At 43.4% G+C, this 21,159-nt stretch overlaps 1 protein-coding gene across 1 annotated transcript in view; it reads right to left on the reverse strand.

The window, feature by feature from the left end:
* Positions 1 to 20,765, reverse strand: part of LOC139390552 (SH3 domain binding glutamate-rich protein like) — a 45,522-nt gene extending 24,757 nt beyond the window's left edge. Inside the window, exon 1 of the mRNA XM_071137747.1 lies at positions 20,248 to 20,765. Within this exon, the coding sequence (XP_070993848.1) occupies positions 20,248 to 20,292 (45 nt within the window). The 5' untranslated portion in view covers positions 20,293 to 20,765. The remainder of the gene's footprint in view (positions 1 to 20,247) is intronic.
* Positions 20,766 to 21,159: the final 394 nt, after the last annotated feature.

Consider the following 21,159-nt stretch of genomic DNA (forward strand, 5'->3'; position numbering starts at 1 on the left):
TTTCCCTCTCTTTCTCCCTCTTTCTATCCCTCTCTTTCTCCCTCTTCCTTTCCCTCCCTCTCTCTCTCCCTCTTCCTCCCTCTCTCCCTTTCTCTCTCAGGTTCCTCTTCCTCTCTCTCTCTTTCTCCACTCTCTTTTCTGATCTCTCCCACTTCCTCTCCCTATCTCCCTCTTCCTCCCTCACTCTCTCCTCTCCATTTCTCCCTATTCCCCTCTCTCTCTTCCTCTCCCTCTCACTGTCCCTGTCTTTCTTCCTCTCTCTCTATTTCTCTCCTTCCTCTCTCTCTCTCTCAGAGAGAGTGAGAGAGGGAGAGAGGGGGAAGAGGATTACCAGGCAGATTTTTGAAATTGTCTTTTTTCTTTTACTGTTATTTTACCAGGTCAGTTGACTGAGAACACATTCTCATTTACAGCAACGGCCTGGGGAATAGTTACAGGGGAGAGGAGACTGAGAACACATTCTCATTTACAGCAACGGCCTGGGGAATAGTTACAGGGGAGAGGAGGGGGATGAATGAACGTATTGTAAGCTGGGGATGATTAGGTGACCATGATAGTATGAGGGACAGCTTGGGAATTTAGCCAGGACACCGGGGTTAACACCCCTACTCTTGCGATAAGTGCCATGGGATCTTTAATAACCTCAGAGAGTCAGGACACCCGTTTAACGTCCCATCTGAAAGACGGCGCCCTACACAAAGCAATGTCCCCAATCACTGCCCTGGGGCATTGGAATATTTTTTTAGGCCAGAGGAAAGAGTGCCTCCTACTGGCCCTCCAACACCACTTCCAGCAGCATCTGGTCTCCCATCCAGGGACCAACCAGGACCAACCCTGCTTAGCTTCAGAAGCATGCACTGGATTACCAGGATGTGTACTGCGAGCATGCGCTGACCAACTGGCAAGTGTCTTCACTGACATTTTCAACCTCTCCCTGACTGAGTCTGTAATACCAACATGTTTCAAGCAGACCACAATAGTCCCTGTGCTCAAGAACAATAAGGTAACCTGCCTAAATGACTACGTAAGACGTCTGTAACCATGAAGTGCTTTGAAAGGCTGGTCATGGCTGACATCAACACCACTATCCCAGAAACCCTAGACCGACTCCAATTTGCATACCGCCCCAACAGATCTACAGATGATGCGAACTCTATTGCACTCCACACTGCCGTTTCCTACCTGGATAAAAGGAACACCTATGTGAGAATACTATTCATTGACTACAGCTCAGCATTCAACACCACCATAGTGCGCTCAAAACTCACCAATAAGCTAAGGACTCTGGGACTAAACACCTCCCTCTGCAACTGGATCCTGGACTTCCTGACGGGTCGCCCCCAGGTGGTAAGGGTAGGAAACAACACATCCGCCATGCTGATCCTCAACACGGGGACCCCTCAGGGGTGCGTGCTCAGTCCCCTCCTGTACTCCCTGTTCACTCATGACTGCATGGCCAGACACGACTCCAACACCATCATTAAGTTTTCCGACGACACAACAGTAGTAGGCCTGATCACCGACGACGACGAGACAGCCTATAGAGAGGAGGTCAGAGACCTGGCCGGGTGGTGCCAGAAGAACAACTTCTCCCTCAACGTAACCAAGACAAAGGAGATGATTGTGGACTACAGGAAAAGGAGGACTGAGCACGCCCCCATTCTCATCGATGTAGTGGAGCAGGTTGAGAGCTTCATGTTCCTTGGCGTCCACATCACCAACAAATTAACATGGTCCAAGCACACCAAGACAGTTGTGAAGAGGGCACGACAAAACCTATGCCCCTCAGGAGACATACAATTTTGCCATGGGTCCTCAGATCCTCAGCTGCACCATCGAGAGCCTCCTGACGGGTTGCATCGCTGCCTGGTATGGCAACTGCTCAGCCTCCGTCCTCAAGGCATTACAGAGTGTAGTGCGTACGGCCCAGTACATCACTGGGGCCAAGCTTCCTGCCATCCAGGACCTCTATATCAGGCGGTGTCAGAGAAAGGTCCTAAAAATTGTCAAAGACTCCAGCCACCCCAGTCATAGACTGTTCTCTCTGCTACCGCACGGCAAGCAGTACCGGAGCGCCAAGTCTAGGACCAAGAGGTTTCTAAACAGCTTCTACCCCCCAAGCCATAAGACTCCTGAACATCTAATCAAATGGCCACCCAGACTATTCACATTTCCCCCTTTACGCTGCTGCTACTCTTTGTTGTTACCTATGCACTGTCACTTTAATAACTAAACTACCGTTCAAAAGTTTGGGGTCACTTAGAAATGTCCTTGTTTTCCATGAAAACATACATGAAATGAGTTGCAAAATGAATAGGAAATATAGTCAAGACGTTGACAAGGTTATAAATAATGACTTTTAATTGAAATAATAATTGTGTCCTTCAAACTTTGCATTCGTCAAAGAATCCTCCATTTGCAGAAATTACAGCCTTGTTGACCTTTGGCATTCTAGTTGTCAATTAGTTGTCAATTTGAGGTAATCTGAAGAGATTTCACCCCATGCTTCCTGAAGCACCTCCCACAAGTTGGATTGGCTTGATGGGCACTTCCTACATACCATACGGTCAAGCTGCTCACAACAGCTCAATAGGGTTGAGATCCGGTGACTGTGCTGGCCACTCCATTATAGACAGAATACCAGCTGACTAGTTTGGAGCAGTGCTTTGGGTCATTGTCCTGTATGAGGAAATTGTCTCCAATTAAGGACCGTCCACAGGGTATGGCATGGCGTTACAAAATGGAGTATTAGCATTTCATCTTCAAGATCCCTTTTACCCTGTACAAATCTCCCACACTTTTCTCCAATCTTCCTCTGTCCAGTGTCTTTCTTTTGCCCATCTTAATCTTTTCTTTTTATTGGCCATTCTGAGATATGGTGTTTTGCGGGTACTATTTAATGAAGCTGCCAGTTGAGGACTTGTGAGGCGTCTGTTTCTCAAACTAGACAGTAATGTACTTGTCCTCTTTCTCAGTTGTGCACCAGGGCCTCCCACTCCTCTTTCTATTCTGGGTAGAGCCAGTTTGCACTGTTCTGTGAAGGGAGTAGTACACAGCATAAGTATAGAAGTATAGAATGACGAGTTTCAGAAGAAAGTTCTTTGTTTCTGGCCATTTTGTTCCTATAATCGAACCTACAAATGCTGATGCTCCAGATACTCAACTAGTCTAAAGAAGGCCAGTTTTATTGCTTTTGCTGACTGTCTAACACTGCCAGAGTAATCTAATGAAGGAAAAGGCAGCAGGAGAATAGAAGCCTGATGAGCTAAAGGTTTGATTCAAAACGTTAGACTACAAATCCCATGAGTCTTATACAGCAATCACTTTCTGTATACCTCTGATGATAAAGCTAAATGTGTGCTATTGTTTTACATGGAATAATGGTGTAGGTGTCACTATGCTCTTCAAGAGGTGATGATTCTACAGCCAAATAGTTCAGATGTATTTAACAATCAGTTGTCAATGGTTTTAGCGGCGCTGTGGGTCTCGCTGTCTTGTTTATTGAAAACAACCTATTGAACAGGTGCCTAACGGGCATAGTGGAAGGCAGGTTCATTTTCTTGAGGTGTGTCCCTGTCTGATGACATCATCGTCAGCTGTAGTAGTAGTCAGGTCTCTGGAGACAGAGGAGAGGACACACCAGAACAACACCTAAAGAGACAGATAACATCACTCCACCAGACTGCTCTCTAGCTCCTCTTGAGGTTAGAGGAGAGGGGTCAGAGTTCAGAGGTGAGAGATCAGGGGGTTGAGTGTGAGGTCCTATAGTATCTAGTGGGTTGATATTCCAGCTATAAACCCTGTTGCAACGCTGTTCTGTTGTCCTGGTGGGTTGCTGGGTCCGTTGAGTTGACAGTTTCATCTGAAGCAGCACTCCACTGGCCAACTCAACTGTCAACAAACTTTTACTTCAATCGGGCATATTTATAAACCCTCTCTCCCTCCCTCCCTTCCTCTCTCTCGCTCTCCCTCACCGTTCTCCTTCTTTCGTTTCGCTCCCTTCTCTCTGCCCCTCCTCTCCCACTCTCTCCCTAAAACTTGAAGACTTGTGATCACTTCCTGTTCAGAGCCCTGGGGTAAGCTTCCTGTTCAGAGCCCTGGGGAGAGAAGACTGAACATTCACTCTTTTTCTGCTCAATTTTTTTTTTACCACCCCCCCTTCTCTCTCTCTCTGCAGAATGTCATATTATCCAGTAGATTATATTATAGTCCTGGTAGGGTTAGGGCAGGTTAGGGCAGGTTGGGTTACGGTTAGGGCAGGTTGGGTTACGGTTAGGGTAGGTTAGGGTTAGGGCAGGTTAGGGTTAGGGCAGGTTGGGTTACCGTTAGGGCAGGTTAGGGCAGGTTGGGTTACGGTTAGGGCAGGTTAGGGTTACGGCAGGTTAGGGCAGGTTAGGGTTAGGGCAGGTTAGGGTAGGTTAGGGTTACGGTTAGGGCAGGTTAGGGTTAGGGAAGGTTAGGGCAGGTTGGGTTACGGTTAGGGCAGGTTAGGTTAGGATTAGGGCAGGTTAGGGCAGGTTGGGTTAAGGCAGGTTAGGGCAGGTTGGGTTAGGGCAGGTTAGGGCAGGTTGGGTTACGGTTAGGGCAGGTTAGGGTTAGGTCATGTTAGGGTTACGGTTAGGGCAGGTTAGGGTTAGGGCAGGTGAGGAATAGGGTTAGGGTAGGTTAGGGTTAGGGCGGGTTTGGGTAGGTTAGGGTTACGGTTAGGGCAGGTTAGGGTTAGGGCAGGTTAGGGTAAGGGCAGGTTAGGGTTATGGTTAGGGCAGGTTGGGGTTAGGGCAGGTTAGGGTTACGGTTAGGGCAGGTTAGGGTTAGGGCAGGTGAGGAATAGGGTTAGGGTGGGTTAGGGTTAGGGCAGGTTAGGGTTAGGGCAGGTTAGGGTTAGGGCGGGTTAAAGTTAGCAGGTTAGGTTAGGGTTAGGGCAGGTTAGGGTTAGGGAAGGTTAGGGCAGGTTAGATTAGGGTTAGGGCAGGTTAGGGTTAGGGAAGGTTAGGGCAGGTTAGATTAGGGTTAGGGCAGGTTAGGGTTAGGGAAGGTTATGGCAGGTTAGGTTAGGGTTAGTTACCAGGTTATCATAGATTACATAATAGTCCTGATAGGGTTAGGGTTAGTTAGGGCAGGTTAGGTTAGGGTTAGGGTTACAGCAGGTTAGGTTAGGGTTAGGGCAGGTTAGGGTTAGGGAAGGTTAGGGCAGGTTGGGGTTAGGGTTAGGACAGGTTAGTGTTAGGGCAGATTAGGGAAAGTTAGGGTTAAGGTTAGGGTTAGGGCAGGTTTGGGTTAGGGCAGGTTGGAGTTAGGGTTAGTTACCAGGGTATTATAGATGACATGATACTCCTGATAGGATTAGGGTTAGGCCAGGTTAGGGTTAGGGTGGGTTAGGGTAGTTTAGGGTTAGGACAGGTTAGGTAAACAGGGTGTGTTACCAGGTTATTATAGATGACATTATAGTCATGTTAGGGTTAGAGCAGGTTAGGGTAGGTTAGGTAAATAGGTTGTTACCAGGTCAGCCAGCCGGTCAGTCAGCCAGCCGGTCAACCAGCCAGTCGGTCAGCCAGTCAGGCAGCCGGTCAGCAAGCCAGCCAGTCAGCCAGCCAGTCAGCCAGTCAGTCAGCCAGCCAGTCAGCCTGCCAGTCAGTCAGTCAGTCAGTCAGCCAGCCAGCCAGCCAGTCAGTCAGCCAGCCAGTCAGCCGGTCAGCCAGCCGTTCAGTCAGCCTGCCAGTCAGCCAGCCAGCCGGTCAGCCAGCAAGTCAGCCAGCCAGCCAGCCAGTCAGCCAGCCAGCCGGTCAGCCAATCAGCCAGCCAGTCAGCCAGCCAGCCGTTCAGTCAGCCACCCAGTCAGCCGGTCAGCCAGCCAGTCAGTCAGCCAGCCAGCCGGTCAGTCAGCCAGCCAGTCAGCCAGCCAGCCAGCTGGTCAGCCAGCCAGCCAGTCAGTCAGCCTGCCAGCCAGTCAGCCGGTCAGTCAGACAGCCAGCCAGTCAGCCATAGTGGATGCTGGCTAAGTAATATCAAGGCAAGTGAAAATAAACTAAACGCAAGGACAGACAACCCAGCTCATAAAGTTATACAACAATCTCAAAAGGCTAGTCATACTTGATCCAGGAGGGGATTGATTGTCTCTGCTGTAAACAAGGGAGCTTGATCCCGGAGGGGATTGATTGTCTCTGCTGTAAACAAGGGAGCTTGATCCCGGAGGGGATTGATTGTCTCTGCTGTAAACAAGGGAGCTTGATCCCGGAGGGGATTGATTGTCTCTGCTGTAAACAAGGGAGCTTGATCCCGGAGGATTGATTGTCTCTGCTGTAAACAAGAGAACTTGATCCAGGAGGGGATTGATTGTCTCTGCTGTAAACAAGGGAGCTTGATCCCGGAGGATTGATTGTCTCTGCTGTAAACAAGAGAACTTGATCCAGGAGGGGATTGATTGTCTCTGCTGTAAACAAGGGAGCTTGATCCCGGAGGATTGATTGTCTCTGCTGTAAACAAGGGAGCTTGATCCCGGAGGATTGATTGTCTCTGCTGTAAACAAGAGAACTTGATCCCGGAGGATTGATTGTCTCTGCTGTAAACAAGAGAACTTGATCCCGGAGGGGATTGATTGTCTCTGCTGTAAACAAGGGAGCTTGATCCCGGAGGGGATTGATTGTCTCTGCTGTAAACAAGGGAGCTTGATCCCGGAGGGGATTGATTGTCTCTGCTGTAAACAAGAGAACTTGATCCCGGAAGGGATTGATTGTCTCTGCTGTAAACAAGGGAGCTTGATCCCGGAGGGGATTGATTGTCTCTGCTGTAAACAAGGGAGCTTGATCCCGGAGGGGATTGATTGTCTCTGCTGTAAACAAGAGAACTTGATCCCGGAGGGGATTGATTGTCTCTGCTGTAAACAAGGGAGCTTGATCCCGGAGGGGATTGATTGTCTCTGCTGTAAACAAGGGAACTTGATCCCAGAGGGGATTGATTGTCTCTCCTGTAAACAAGGGAACTTGATCCCGGAGGGCATTGATTGTCTTTGCTGTAAACAAGGGAGCTTGATCCTGGAGGGGATTAATTGTCTCTGCTGTAAACAAGGGAACTTGATTGGCGCCCCCCCTCGGGTTGTGCCGTGGCGGAGATCTTTGTGGGCTATACTCGGCCTTATATCCTTCCTGTTTGGCCCTGTCCGGGGGTATCATCGGATGGAGCCACAGTGTCTCCTGATGCCTCCTGTCTCAGCCTCCAGTATTTATGCTGGAGTAGTTTATGTGTCGGGGGCTAGGGTCAGTTTGTTATATCTGGAGTACTTCTCCTGTCCTATCCGGTGTCCTGGGTGAATTTAAGTATGCTCTCTCTAATTCTCTCTTTCTCTCTTTCTTTCTCTCTCTCGGAGGACCTGAGCCCTAGGACCATGCCTCAGGACTACCTGGCATGATGACTCCTTGCTGTCCCCAGTCCATCTGGCCGTGCTGCTGCTCCAGTTTCAACTGTTCTGCCTGTGATTATTATTATTTGACCATGCTGGTCATTTATGAACATTTGAACATCTTGGCCATGTTCTGTTATAATCTCCACCCGGCACAGCCAGAGGAGGACTGGCCACCCCTCATAGCCTGGTTCCTCTCTAGGTTTCTTCCTAGGTTTTGTTCTTGCTAGGGAGTTTTTCCTAGCCACCGTGCTTCTACACCTGCATTGCTTGCTGTTTGGGGTTTTAGGCTGGGTTTCTGTACAGCACTTTGAGATATCAGCTGATGTACGAAGGGCTATATAAATACATTTGATTTTGATTTGATATTGAAAGCTAGCCACTTATAGCTAGCAAGTTAGCAAACCAAAAGCTGGAGAAAATGTATTTGGCACATTAAATAGTTAACTTATAGTTATAGAATATTTAGCTGGAAAACATTAGTAGTAAATTTCAAGTGTAACTTGATAACCTCTCTTGTGCTGCTCAACAGTAGATCTTCTGTTTGCTCCATGTGCTCTTTTTAAATAAACTTACCATGTGACTGGATCAATTATATTTTTGTGAGTAAATCATATCGGCTGTATTTCAAAATACCCCAGTACACAGTATTTACGGTATACTGCCCAAGCCTAGTCCGTCAGTCAGCCAGTCAGCCGGTCAGCTAAACAGTAGAAAGGGGGGGTGGTCTTCCCCAACTAGATGGGAGGAAGGAGAGATAAGAGTGGACAGAGGAGAAGAGAGGAGTGCATTTTTTATTTAGCCTTTATTTAACAAGGCAAGTCAGTTAAGAACAAATTCTTATTTACAATGACGGCCTACCGGGGAACAGTGGGTTAACTGCCTTGTTCAGGGGCAGAACGGCAGATTTTTACCTTGCCACCTCAGGGATTCGATCCAGGATCCTTTCGGTTACTGGCCCAACGCTCTAACCCCTAGGCTACCTGCTCAGTGAAGTGGAGAGATGAGAAGACCAGAAGAGTGGAGGAGAGGAGAGGTGTGGAGGGAGGAGAGGAGATAGGAGAAGAGTGGAGGGAGGTGAGAGGAGTGGAGCAGCGGAGAGGAGTGGAGGGAGGGGAAGAGATAGGAGAGGAGTGGAGAAAGGAGGGAGAAGAGGAGTGGAGGGAGGAGAATTATGCAGAGGAGTGGAGGGAGATGTGTGGAGAGGACTGGAGAGGAGTGGAGGGAGTAGAGGTGTGGAGAGGAGTGGAGAGGACTAGAGTGGAGGGTGTGGAGAGGTGTGGAGAGAGGAGAGGAGTGGAGGAGAGGTGTGGAGGGAGTGAAGGGGGGGAGGTGTGGAGATAGGAGAAGAGTGGAGGGAGGCAAGAGAAGTGGAGCAGCGGAGAGGAGAGGAGTGGAGGAAGGGGAAGAGAGAGGAGAAGAGGAGTGGAGGAGAGGTGTGGAAGGAGGGTTAGAGATAGGAGAGGAGTGGAGAAAGGAGGGAAAAGAGGAGTGGAGGGAGGAAAATTGTGCAGAGGAGTGGAGGGAGATGTGTGGAGAAGACTGGAGAGGAGTGGAGGGAGTAGAGGTGTGGAGAGGTGTGTAGGGACTGAAGGGGGAGAGGTGTGGAGAGGACTAGAGTGGAGGGAGTAGAGGTGTGGAGAGGAGTGGAGAGGTGTGGAGAGAGGAGTGGAGGGAGGGAGGGAGGGAGGGAGGGAGGGAGGGAGGGAGGGAGGGAGGGAGGGGAGGACAGGAGTGGAGGAAGGTGAGGTATGGAGTGGAGGAGAGTAGTGGAGGAAGGTGAGATGTGGAGTGGAGAGAGGGAGGGAGGGAGGAGATAGGGGAGGTGTGTGGACTATATACATTACAGAAAAGAGTGCAAACATCTAATGTGGGTCTCTAATCTATTCAGTCCATTAGTCTTATAACTCCATAATGTAACTGTGAGCACCCCCCCCCCCCCCCCCCTCTCTCAGTATTATACCAGTCAGTTATAGAAAGAGGAACTGTACTAGAGGAAGTAACTCTAAATAATGGAGTCAGTCTGTTCTCTGTTCCCTCGCTCTCTTTCTCAGTCGCTCTGTTCTCTCTCGCTCTCAAATTAATTCAATTAAATTCAAAGGGCTTTATTGGCATAGGAAACATTGTCAAAGCAAGTGAAGAAGATAATATATATTTTTTAAATAAACAAAAAATAACAGTAAAGATTACACTCACAAAAGTTCCAAAGGAATAGAGCCATTTCAAATGTTGTATTATGGCTATATACAGTGTTGTAACAATGTGCAAATAGTTAAAGTACAAAAGGGGAAATAAATCAACATAAAAAATATATAGGTTGTATTTACAATAGTGTTCTCTCTCTCTCTACTCTTGCCAGATAGTTCTCATGGTGGGTTCCTGCATGCTGCAGTGACTCTATGTCAGTTCCTCTCAGGCTCTCCTCCTCTCTTCAGTCAGTCAGCAGTATAGGGACACTCTGTTAACAACACTGCTTTGAGACTCAGCTAACACTAAACTGACGCAACAAACACTCCACTGACACTCTGCTGACACTCTACTGACACTCTACTAAAACTCTACTTACTGACACTCTACTAAAACTCTACTTACTGACACTCTACTGACACTCTACTAAAACTCTACTTACTGACACTCTACTGACACTCTACCGACAGTCTACTGACACTCTGCTGACACTCTACTGACATTCTACTAAAACTCTACTTACTGACACTCTACTGACACTCTACTGACATTCTACTAAAACTCTACTTACTGACACTCTGCTGACACTCTACTGACATTCTACTAAAACTCTACTTACTGACACTCTACTGACACTCTACTAAAACTCTACTTACTGACACTCTACTGACACTCTACTAAAACTCTACTTACTGACACTCTACTGACACTCTACCGACAGTCTACTGACACTCTGCTGACACTCTGCTGACACTCTACTGACACTCTGCTGACACTAAACTGACACTCTCCTGGCACTCTGCTGACACTCTGCTGATACTCTACTGACACTCTACTAACACTATTAAAACTCTACTAACACTCTACTGACTCTACTGATACCATTAAAACTCTACTGACACTCTACTGACACTCTGCTGATACTGCTGACACTCTACTAAAACTCAACTAAAACTCTACTGACACTCTACTGATACTCTGCTGACACTACTAAAACTCAACTAAAACTCTACTGACACTAACATTCTACTGACACTCTGCTGACACTCTACTAACATTCTAATGACACTCTGCTGACACTCTACTAACATTCTACTGACACTCTACTGACACTCTACTGACATTCTACTGACACTCTACTGACATTCTACTGACATTCTACTAAAACTCTACTGACACTGCTGACACTCAACTAAAACTCAACTGACACTCTACTAAACCTCAACTAAAACTCTACAGACACTCTACTAAAACTCTACTGACACTATACTAAAACTCAACTAAAACTCTACTGACACTACTGACACTGCTGACACTCTGCTGACAGTCTACTAACACTCTACTGACACTACTGACACTGCTGACAATCTGCTGACACTCAACTAAAACTCAACTGACACTCTACAAAAACTCTACTGACACTCTACTAAACCTCAACTAAAACTCTACTGACACTATACTAAAACTCAAATAAAACTCTACTGACACTCAACAAAAACTCTACTGACACTACTAAAACTCAACTAAAACTCTATTGACATATTTATAGCCTACATATAACTGTCTGGTATAGCCTACATATAGCCTACATATAACTGTCTGGTATAGCCTACATATAGCCTACATATAACTGTCTGGTATAGCCTACATATAACTGTCTGGTATAGCCTACATATAGCCTACATATAACTGTCTGGTATAGCCTACATATAGCCTACATATAACTGTCTGGTATAGCCTACATATAGCCTACATATAACTGTCTGGTATGGTCTACATATAACTGTCTGGTATAGCCTACATATAGCCTACATATAACTGTCTGGTATAGCCTAAATATAACTGTCTGGTATGGTCTACATATAACTGTCTGGAATGGCCTACATATAACTGTCTGGTATAGCCTACATATAACTGTCTGGTATGGCCTACATATAACTGTCTGGTATAGCCTACATATAGCCTACATATAACTGTCTGGTATAGCCTACATATAACTGTCTGGAATAGCCTACATATAGCCTACATATAACTGTCTGGTATGTCCTACATATAGCCTAAATATAACTGTCTGGTATGGCCTACATATATAGCCTACATATAACTGTCTGGTATAGCCTACATATAACTGTCTGGTATAGCCTACATATAACTGTCTGGTATAGCCTACATATAGCCTACATATAACTGTCTGGTATGTCCTACATATAGCCTAAATATAACTGTCTGGTATAGCCTACATATAACTGTCTGGTATAGCCTACATATAGCCTACATATAACTGTCTGGTATGGCCTACATATAGCCTACATATAACTGTCTGGTATAGCCTACATATAGCCTACATATAACTGTCTGGTATAGCCTACATATAACTGTCTGGAATAGCCTACATATAGCCTACATATAACTGTCTGGTATGTCCTACATATAGCCTAAATATAACTGTCTGGTATGGCCTACATATATAGCCTACATATAACTGTCTGGTATAGCCTACATATAACTGTCTAGTATAGCCTACATATAACTGTCTGGTATAGCCTACATATAACTGTCTGGTATATCCTACATATAACTGTCTGGTATAGCCTACATATAACTGTCTGGTATAGCCTACATATAGCCTACATATAACTGTCTGGTATGGCCTACATATAACTGTCTGGTATAGCCTACATATAACTGTCTGGTATAGCCTACATATAACTGTCTGGAATAGCCTACATATAGCCTACATATAACTGTCTGGTATGTCCTACATATAGCCTAAATATAACTGTCTGGTATAGCCTACATATAACTGTCTGGAATAGCCTACATATAGCCTACATATAACTGTCTGGTATGTCCAACATATAGCCTAAATATAACTGTCTGGTATAGCCTACATATAGCCTACATATAACTGTCTGGTATAGCCTACATATAACTGTCTGGTATGGTCTACATATAAATGTCTGGAATGGCCTACATATAACTGTCTGGTATAGCCTACATATAACTGTCTGGTATAGCCTACATATAACTGTCTGGTATAGTCTACATATAACAGTCTGGTATGGCCTACATATAACTATCTGGTATGGCCTACATATAGCCTACATATAACTGTCTGGTATAGCCTACATATAACTGTCTGGAATAGCCTACATATAGCCTACATATAACTGTCTGGTATAGCCTACATATAACTGTCGGTATGGCCTACATATAACTGTCTGGTATAGCCTACATATGGCCTACATATAACTGTCTGGTATAGCCTACATATAACTGTATGGTATGGCCTACATATAACTGTCTGGTATGGTCTACATATAAATGTCTGGAATGGCCTACATATAACTGTCTGGTATAGCCTACATATAACTGTCTGGTATAGCCTACATATAACTGTCCGGTATAGTCTACATATAACTGTCTGGTATAGCCTACATTAAACTGTCTGGTATGGCCTACATATAGCCTACATATAACTGTCTGGTATAGCCTACATATAGCCTACATATAACTGTCTGGTATGGCCTACATATAACTGTCTGGTATGGCCTACATATAGCCTACATATAACTGTCTGGTATAGCCTACATATAACTGTCTGGTATAGCCTACATATAGCCTACATATAACTGTCTGGTATAACCTACATATAACTGTCGGTATGGTCTACATATAAATGTCTGGAATGGCCTACATATAACTGTCTGGTATAGCCTACATATAACTGTCGGTATGGCCTACATATAACTGTCTGGTATAGCCTACATATAGCCTACATATAGCCTACATATAAATGTCTGGTATAGCCTACATATAGCCTACATATAACTGTCTGGTATAGCCTACATAAAAACTGTCTGGTATAGCCTACATATAGCCTACATATAGCCTACATATAGCCTACATATAACTGTCTGGTATAGCCTACATAAAAACAGTCTGGTATAGCCTACATATAACTGTCTGGTATAGCCTACATATAGCCTACATATAACTGTCTGGTATGGCCTACATATAACTGTCTGGTATAGCCTACATATAGCCTACATATAACTGTCTGGTATGACCTACATATAACTGTCTGGTATAGCCTACATATAACTGTCTGGTATAGCCTACATATAGCCTACATATAACTGTCTGGTATAGCCTACATATAGCCTACATATAACTGTCTGGTATGGTCTACATATAACTGTTGGGTATGGCCTACATATAACTGTCTGGTATAGCCTACATATAAATGCCTGGTATAGCCTACATATAGCCTACATATAACTGTCTGGTATAGCCTACATATAGCCTACATATAACTGTCTGGTATAGCCTATATATAACTGTATGGTATAGCCTACATATAGCCTACATATAACTGTCTGGTATAGCCTACATATCACTGTCTGGTATAGCCTACATATAGCCTACATATAACTGTCTGGTATAGCCTACATATAACTGTCTGGTATGGCCTACATATAACTGTCTGGTATGGTCTACGTATAACTGTCTGGTATAGCCTACATATAACTGTCTGGTATGTCCTACATATAGCCTAAATATAACTGTCTGGTATAGCCTACATATAGCCTACATATAACTGTCTGGTATAGCCTACATATAACTGTCTGGTATGGCCTACATATAACTGTCTGGTATAGCCTACATATAGCCTACATATAGCCTACATATAACTGTCTGGTATAGCCTACATATAGCCTACATATAACTGTCTGGTATAGCCTATATATAACTGTCTGGTATAGCCTACATATAGCCTACATATAACTGTCTGGTATAGCCTACATATAGCCTACATATAACTTTCTGGTATGGTCTACATATAAATGTCTGGTATAGCCTACATATAACTGTCTGGTATAGCCTACATAAAAACTGTCTGGTATGGCCTACATATAACTGTCAGGTGTGGCCTACATATAACTGTCTGGAATGGCCTATATATAACTGTCTGGTATGGCCTACATATAAATGTCTGGTATGGCCTACATATAACTGTCTGGTATAGCCTACATATAACTGTCTGGTATGTCCTACATATAGCCTAAATATAACTGTCGGGTACGGCCTACATATAGCCTACATATAACTGTCTGGTATGGTCTACATATAAATGTCTGGTATAGCCTACATATAGCCTACATATAACTGTCTGGTATAGCCTACATTAAACTGTCTGGTATGGCCTACATATAGCCTACATATAACTGTCTGGTATAGCCTACATATAGCCTACATATAACTGTCTGGTATGGTCTACATATAACTGTTGGGTATGGCCTACATATAACTGTCTGGTATAGCCTACATATAACTGTCAGGTATAGCCTACATATAGCCTACATATAACTGTCTGGTATAGCCTACATATAACTGTCTGGTATAGCCTACATATAAATGCCTGGTACAGCCTACATATAGCCTACATATAACTGTCTGGTATAGCCTACATATAGCCTACATATAACTGTCTGGTATAGCCTATATATAACTGTCTGGTATAGCCTACATATAGCCTACATATAACTGTCTGGTATAGCCTACATATAACTGTCTGGTATGGCCTACATATAACTGTCTGGTATGGTCTACGTATAACTGTCTGGTATAGCCTACATATAGCCTACAGATAACTGTCTGGTATGTCCTACATATAGCATAAATATAACTGTCTGGTATAGCCTACATATAGCCTACAAATAACTGTCTGGTATAGCCTACATATAGCCTACAAATAACTGTCTGGTATAGCCTACATATAGCCTACATATAACTGTCTGGTATAGCCTACATATAGCCTACATATAACTGTCTGGTATAGCCTACATATAGCCTACATATAACTTTCTGGTATGGTCTACATATAAATGTCTGGTATAGCCTACATATAACTGTCTGGTATAGCCTACATAAAAACTGTCTGGTAGGTCCTACATATAACTGTCTGGTATGGCCTATATATAACTGTCTGGTATGGCCTAAAAATAACTGTCTGGTATAGCCTACATATAACTGTCTGGTATAGCCTACATATAACTGTCTGGTATAGCCTACATATAACTGTCTGGTATGGTCTACATATAAATGTCTGGTATAGCCTACATATAGCCTACATATAACTGTCTGGTATAGCCTACATATAACTGTCTGGTATGGCCTGCATATAACTGTCTGGTATGGCCTATATATAACTGTCTGGTATGGCCTACATAAAACTGTCTGGTATGGCCTACAAATAACTGTCTGGTATAGCCTACATATAACTGTCTGGTATAGCCTACATATAGCCTACATATAACTGTCTGGTATGGCCTACATATAGCCTACATATAACTCTGGTATAGTCTACATATAGCCTACATATAACTGTCTGGTATAGCCTACATATAACTGTCTGGAATGTCCTACATATAGCCTAAATATAACTGTCTGGTATGGTCTACATATAAATGTCTGGTATAGCCTACATATAGCATACATATAACTGTCTGGTATAGCCTACATATAGCCTACATAAAAACTGTCTGGTATGGCCTACATATAACTGTCAGGTATGGCCTACATATAACTGTCTGGTATAGCCTACATAAAAACTGTCTGGTATGGCCTACATATAACTGTCAGGTATGGCCTACATATAACTGTCTGGTATGGCCTACATATAACTGTCTGGTATGGCCTACATATAACTGTCTGGTATGGCCTATATATAACTGTCTGGTATGGCCTACAAATAACTGTCTGGTATAGCCTACATATAGCCTACATATAACTGTCTGGTATAGCCTACATATAACTGTCTGGTATAGTCTACATATAACTGTCTGGTATAGCCTACATATAACTGTCTGGTATGGCCTACATATAACTGTCAGGTATGGCCTACATATAACTGTCTGGTATGGCCTATATATAACTGTCTGGTATAGCCTACATATAACTGTCTGGTATGGCCTACAAATAACTGTCTGGTATAGCCTACATATAGCCTACATATAACTGTCTGGTATAGCCTACATATAACTGTCTGGTATAGCCTACATATAACTGTCTGGTATAGCCTACATATAACTGTCTGGTATGGCCTACATATAACTGTCAGGTATGGCCTACATATAACTGTCTGGTATGGCCTATATATAACTGTCTGGTATAGCCTACATATAACTGTCTGGTATAGCCTACATATAACTGTCTGGTATGGCCTACATATAACTGTCTGGTATAGCCTACATATAGCCTACATATAACTGTCTGGTATGGTCTACATATAAATGTCTGCTATAGCCTACATATAGCCTACATATAACTGTCTGGTATAGCCTACATATAACTGTCTGGTATGGCCTACATATAGCCTACATATGAGTCTGGTATAGCCTACATATAGCCTACATATAACTGTCTGGTATAGCCTACATATAACTGTCTGGAATGTCCTACATATAGCCTAAATATAACTGTCTGGTATGGTCTACATATAAATGTCTGGTATAGCCTACATATAACTGTCTGGTATAGCCTACATATAACTGTCTGGTATAGCCTACATATAACTGTCTGGTATAGCCTACATATAACTGTCTGGTATGGCCTACATATAACTGTCAGGTATGGCCTACATATAACTGTCTGGTATGGCCTATATATAACTGTCTGGTATAGCCTACATATAACTGTCTGGTATAGCCTACATATAGCCTACATATAACTGTCTGGTATGGTCTACATATAAATGTCTGGTATAGCCTACATATAGCCTACATATAACTGTCTGGTATAGCCTACATATAACTGTCTGGTATGGCCTACATATAACTGTCTGGTATGGCCTATATATAACTGTCTGGTATGGCCTACATATAACTGTCTGGTATGGCCTACAAATAACTGTCTGGTATAGCCTACATATAGCCTACATATAACTGTCTGGTATGGCCTACATATAGCCTACATATAACTCTGGTATAGCCTACATATAGCCTACATATAACTGTCTGGTATAGCCTACATATAACTGTCTGGAATGTCCTACATATAGCCTAAATATAACTGTCTGGTATGGTCTACATATAAATGTCTGGTATAGCCTACATATAACTGTCTGGTATAGACTACATATAGCCTACATATAACTGTCTGGTATAGCCTACATATAACTGTCTGGTATAGCCTACATAAAAACTGTCTGGTATGGCCTACATATAACTGTCTGGTATGGCCTATATATAACTGTCTGGTATGGCCTACAAATAACTGTCTGGTATAGCCTACATATAACTGTCTGGTATAGCCTACATATAACTGTCTGGTATAGCCTACATATAACTGTCTGGTATGGCCTACATATAACTGTCTGGTATAGCCTACATATAGCCTACATATAACTGTCTGGTATAGCCTACATATAACTGTCTGGTATGGCCTACATATAACTGTCTGGTATGGCCTACAAATAACTGTCTGGTATAGCCTACATATAGCCTACATATAACTGTCTGGTATGGCCTACATATAGCCTACATATAACTCTGGTATAGTCTACATATAGCCTACATATAACTGTCTGGTATAGCCTACATATAACTGTCTGGTATGGCCTACATATAACTGTCTGGTATAGCCTACATATAACTGTCTGGAATGTCCTACATATAGCCTAAATATAACTGTCTGGTATGGTCTACATATAAATGTCTGGTATAGCCTACATATAGCCTACATATAACTGTCTGGTATAGCCTACATATAGCCTACATATAACTGTCTGGTATAGCCTACATATAACTGTCTGGTATAGCCTACATAAAAACTGTCTGGTATGGCCTACATATAACTGTCTGGTATAGCCTACATAAAAACTGTCTGGTATGGCCTACATATAACTGTCAGGTATGGCCTACATATAACTGTCTGGTATGGCCTATATATAACTTTCTGGTATGGCCTACAAATAACTGTCTGGTATAGCCTACATATAGCCTACATATAACTGTCTGGTATAGCCTACATATAACTGTCTGGTATAGCCTAAATATAACTGTCTGGTATGGCCTACATATAACTGTCAGGTATGGCCTACATATAACTGTCTGGTATGGCCTATATATAACTGTCTGGTATAGCCTACATATAACTGTCTGGTATAGCCTACATATAACTGTCTGGTATGGCCTACATATAACTGTCTGGTATGTCCTACATATAACTGTCTGGTATAGCCTACATATAACTGTCTGGTATAGCCTACATATAACTGTCTGGTATAGCCTACATATAACTGTCTGGTATGGCCTACATATAACTGTCTGGTATAGCCTACATATAACTGTCTGGTATAGCCTACATATAACTGTCTGGTATAGCCTACATATAACTGTCAGGTATGGCCTACATATAACTGTCTGGTATGGCCTACATATAACTGTCTGGTATAGCCTACATATAACTGTCTGGTATAGCCTACATATAACTGTCTGGTATGGCCTACATATAACTGTCTGGTATAGCCTACATATAACTGTCTGGTATAGCCTACATATAACTGTCTGGTATAGCCTACATATAACTGTCTGGTATGTCCTACATATAGCCTAAATATAACTGTCTGGTATAGCCTACATATAACTGTCTGGTATAGCCTACATATAACTGTCGGGTACGGCCTACATATAAATGTCTGGTATAGCCTACATATAGCCTACATATAACTGTCTGGTATGGCCTACATATAGCCTACATATAACTCTGGTATAGCCTACATATAGCCTACATATAACTGTCTGGTATAGCCTACATATAACTGTCTGGAATGTCCTACATATAGCCTAAATATAACTGTCTGGTATGGTCTACATGTAAATGTCTGGTATAGCCTACATATAACTGTCTGGTATAGCCTACATAAAAACTGTCTGGTATAGCCTACATATAACTGTCTGGTATAGCCTACATATAACTGTCTGGTATAGCCTACATATAACTGTCTGGTATGGCCTACAAATAACTGTCTGGTATAGCCTACATATATAACTGTCTGCTATAGCCTACATATAGCCTACATATAGCCTACATATAACTGTCTGCTATGGCCTACATATAGCCTACATATAACTGTCTGGTATAGCCTACATAAAAACTGTCTTGTATAGCCTACATATAACTGTCTGGTATGGCCTACATATATCCTACATATAGCCTACATATAGCCTACATATAAAACTGTCTGGTATGGTCTACATGTAACTTTCTGGTATGGCCTACATATAACTGTCTGGTATAGCCTACATATAACTTTCTGGTATGGCCTACACCCTTCTACTGTACTGGCTGCTATTGGCTAAAACACATTTGAATGGAGTCATGTCTCCAGCTCTCCAGTGTGTCAGTTCAAACTGGGTGGGTGACCAACTGAGGCTCGTCAGAGAATATTGTCTTATTGCTGATTAGAAATACATACTGTATCTGCACATCGTTATTATATACAGTAGCTCCGCCTGGTAAAGAAACAGCCCAGCTAGGAGCTACAGCTGTGGCAGACTTCCTTCTCTATACCAGACCCCCCACATGTAGTAAACCATCATCACCAGAACCCCCGACCCCTGCAAATCGTATGAAAAGTGTAAAAGTCGTTCAGTTCTTACCGAGGTGGAACCGGAAGAGGTTGCTATATAGACCTTGATCACCATGTTAGAGTGCGTTGTCGCCGAGGCTCCAGTCAGGCAGATTGATGCTTTGCTCTGCTCTGTTCCAATAGTAATAATGTGAGTTTCACAGCGATGACTCACAAAACAACTTCCTCCAGTCCTGGTCTGAACGATCCGCCCCTCTTCTCTTTCTATTATTTCACACCGTCCGTTTCTCGTTGAATCATGTCACAGTGACTTGATCAGTGGCAAACATTCGGCCACAGACTCAACAGCCTAAATGCCTGGACGTAAAGAGTCAGGAACTGTAACTTTCAAGAAGAAATATAACCTTCTAGTTCTAGTCTGTCCAGTCAATGTTATGTCTATTTTCACCTTCTGATTGAATTCCCTCATTAGCTCCACTTTGTGTCTGAATGCAACAATGTATCGAGAAGTAGCATCCATTAGAATGACGTCATAATCGAACCCAGTTACAGTTGGTTACAATGTCGCACCAGGTTGCGGTTAAAGGGCGTCTCAGAGCGCCCCCCAGTGGCATACATGAAACACTGCATCCCCACTACAATACCGGTACATCCGGCCTTTTGGGGGATTTTAGTCCAGTAAATTAATGGCTATGAATTACAATAGCTAATAGAAGTACGCAATGCAAGGCTAGTTGGTCACATTTGAAGGTGATCATTCATATTCCGCCCTTTCTATCTCTATTCGGTGTGTCTGACTAGATAAGAGAGGAAGACTGAGGATGTTTTGGTGAGGTGTGCCGTCTGTCCTCGGCCGCCAGGGGTGCAGGGAGAACTGCTCATTCATTCACACTGGGCTTTGTAGCTGAAGCCACCTACAGGCGCCCGGACGATGCGACGTAAACGTTCCCTCTCCTCAGATTCATTTAGAAAAGCCGACAAA

Source organism: Oncorhynchus clarkii, chromosome 31 (genome assembly GCF_045791955.1).
Source record: "Oncorhynchus clarkii lewisi isolate Uvic-CL-2024 chromosome 31, UVic_Ocla_1.0, whole genome shotgun sequence".
NCBI classification, from domain to species: Eukaryota; Metazoa; Chordata; class Actinopteri; order Salmoniformes; family Salmonidae; genus Oncorhynchus; species Oncorhynchus clarkii.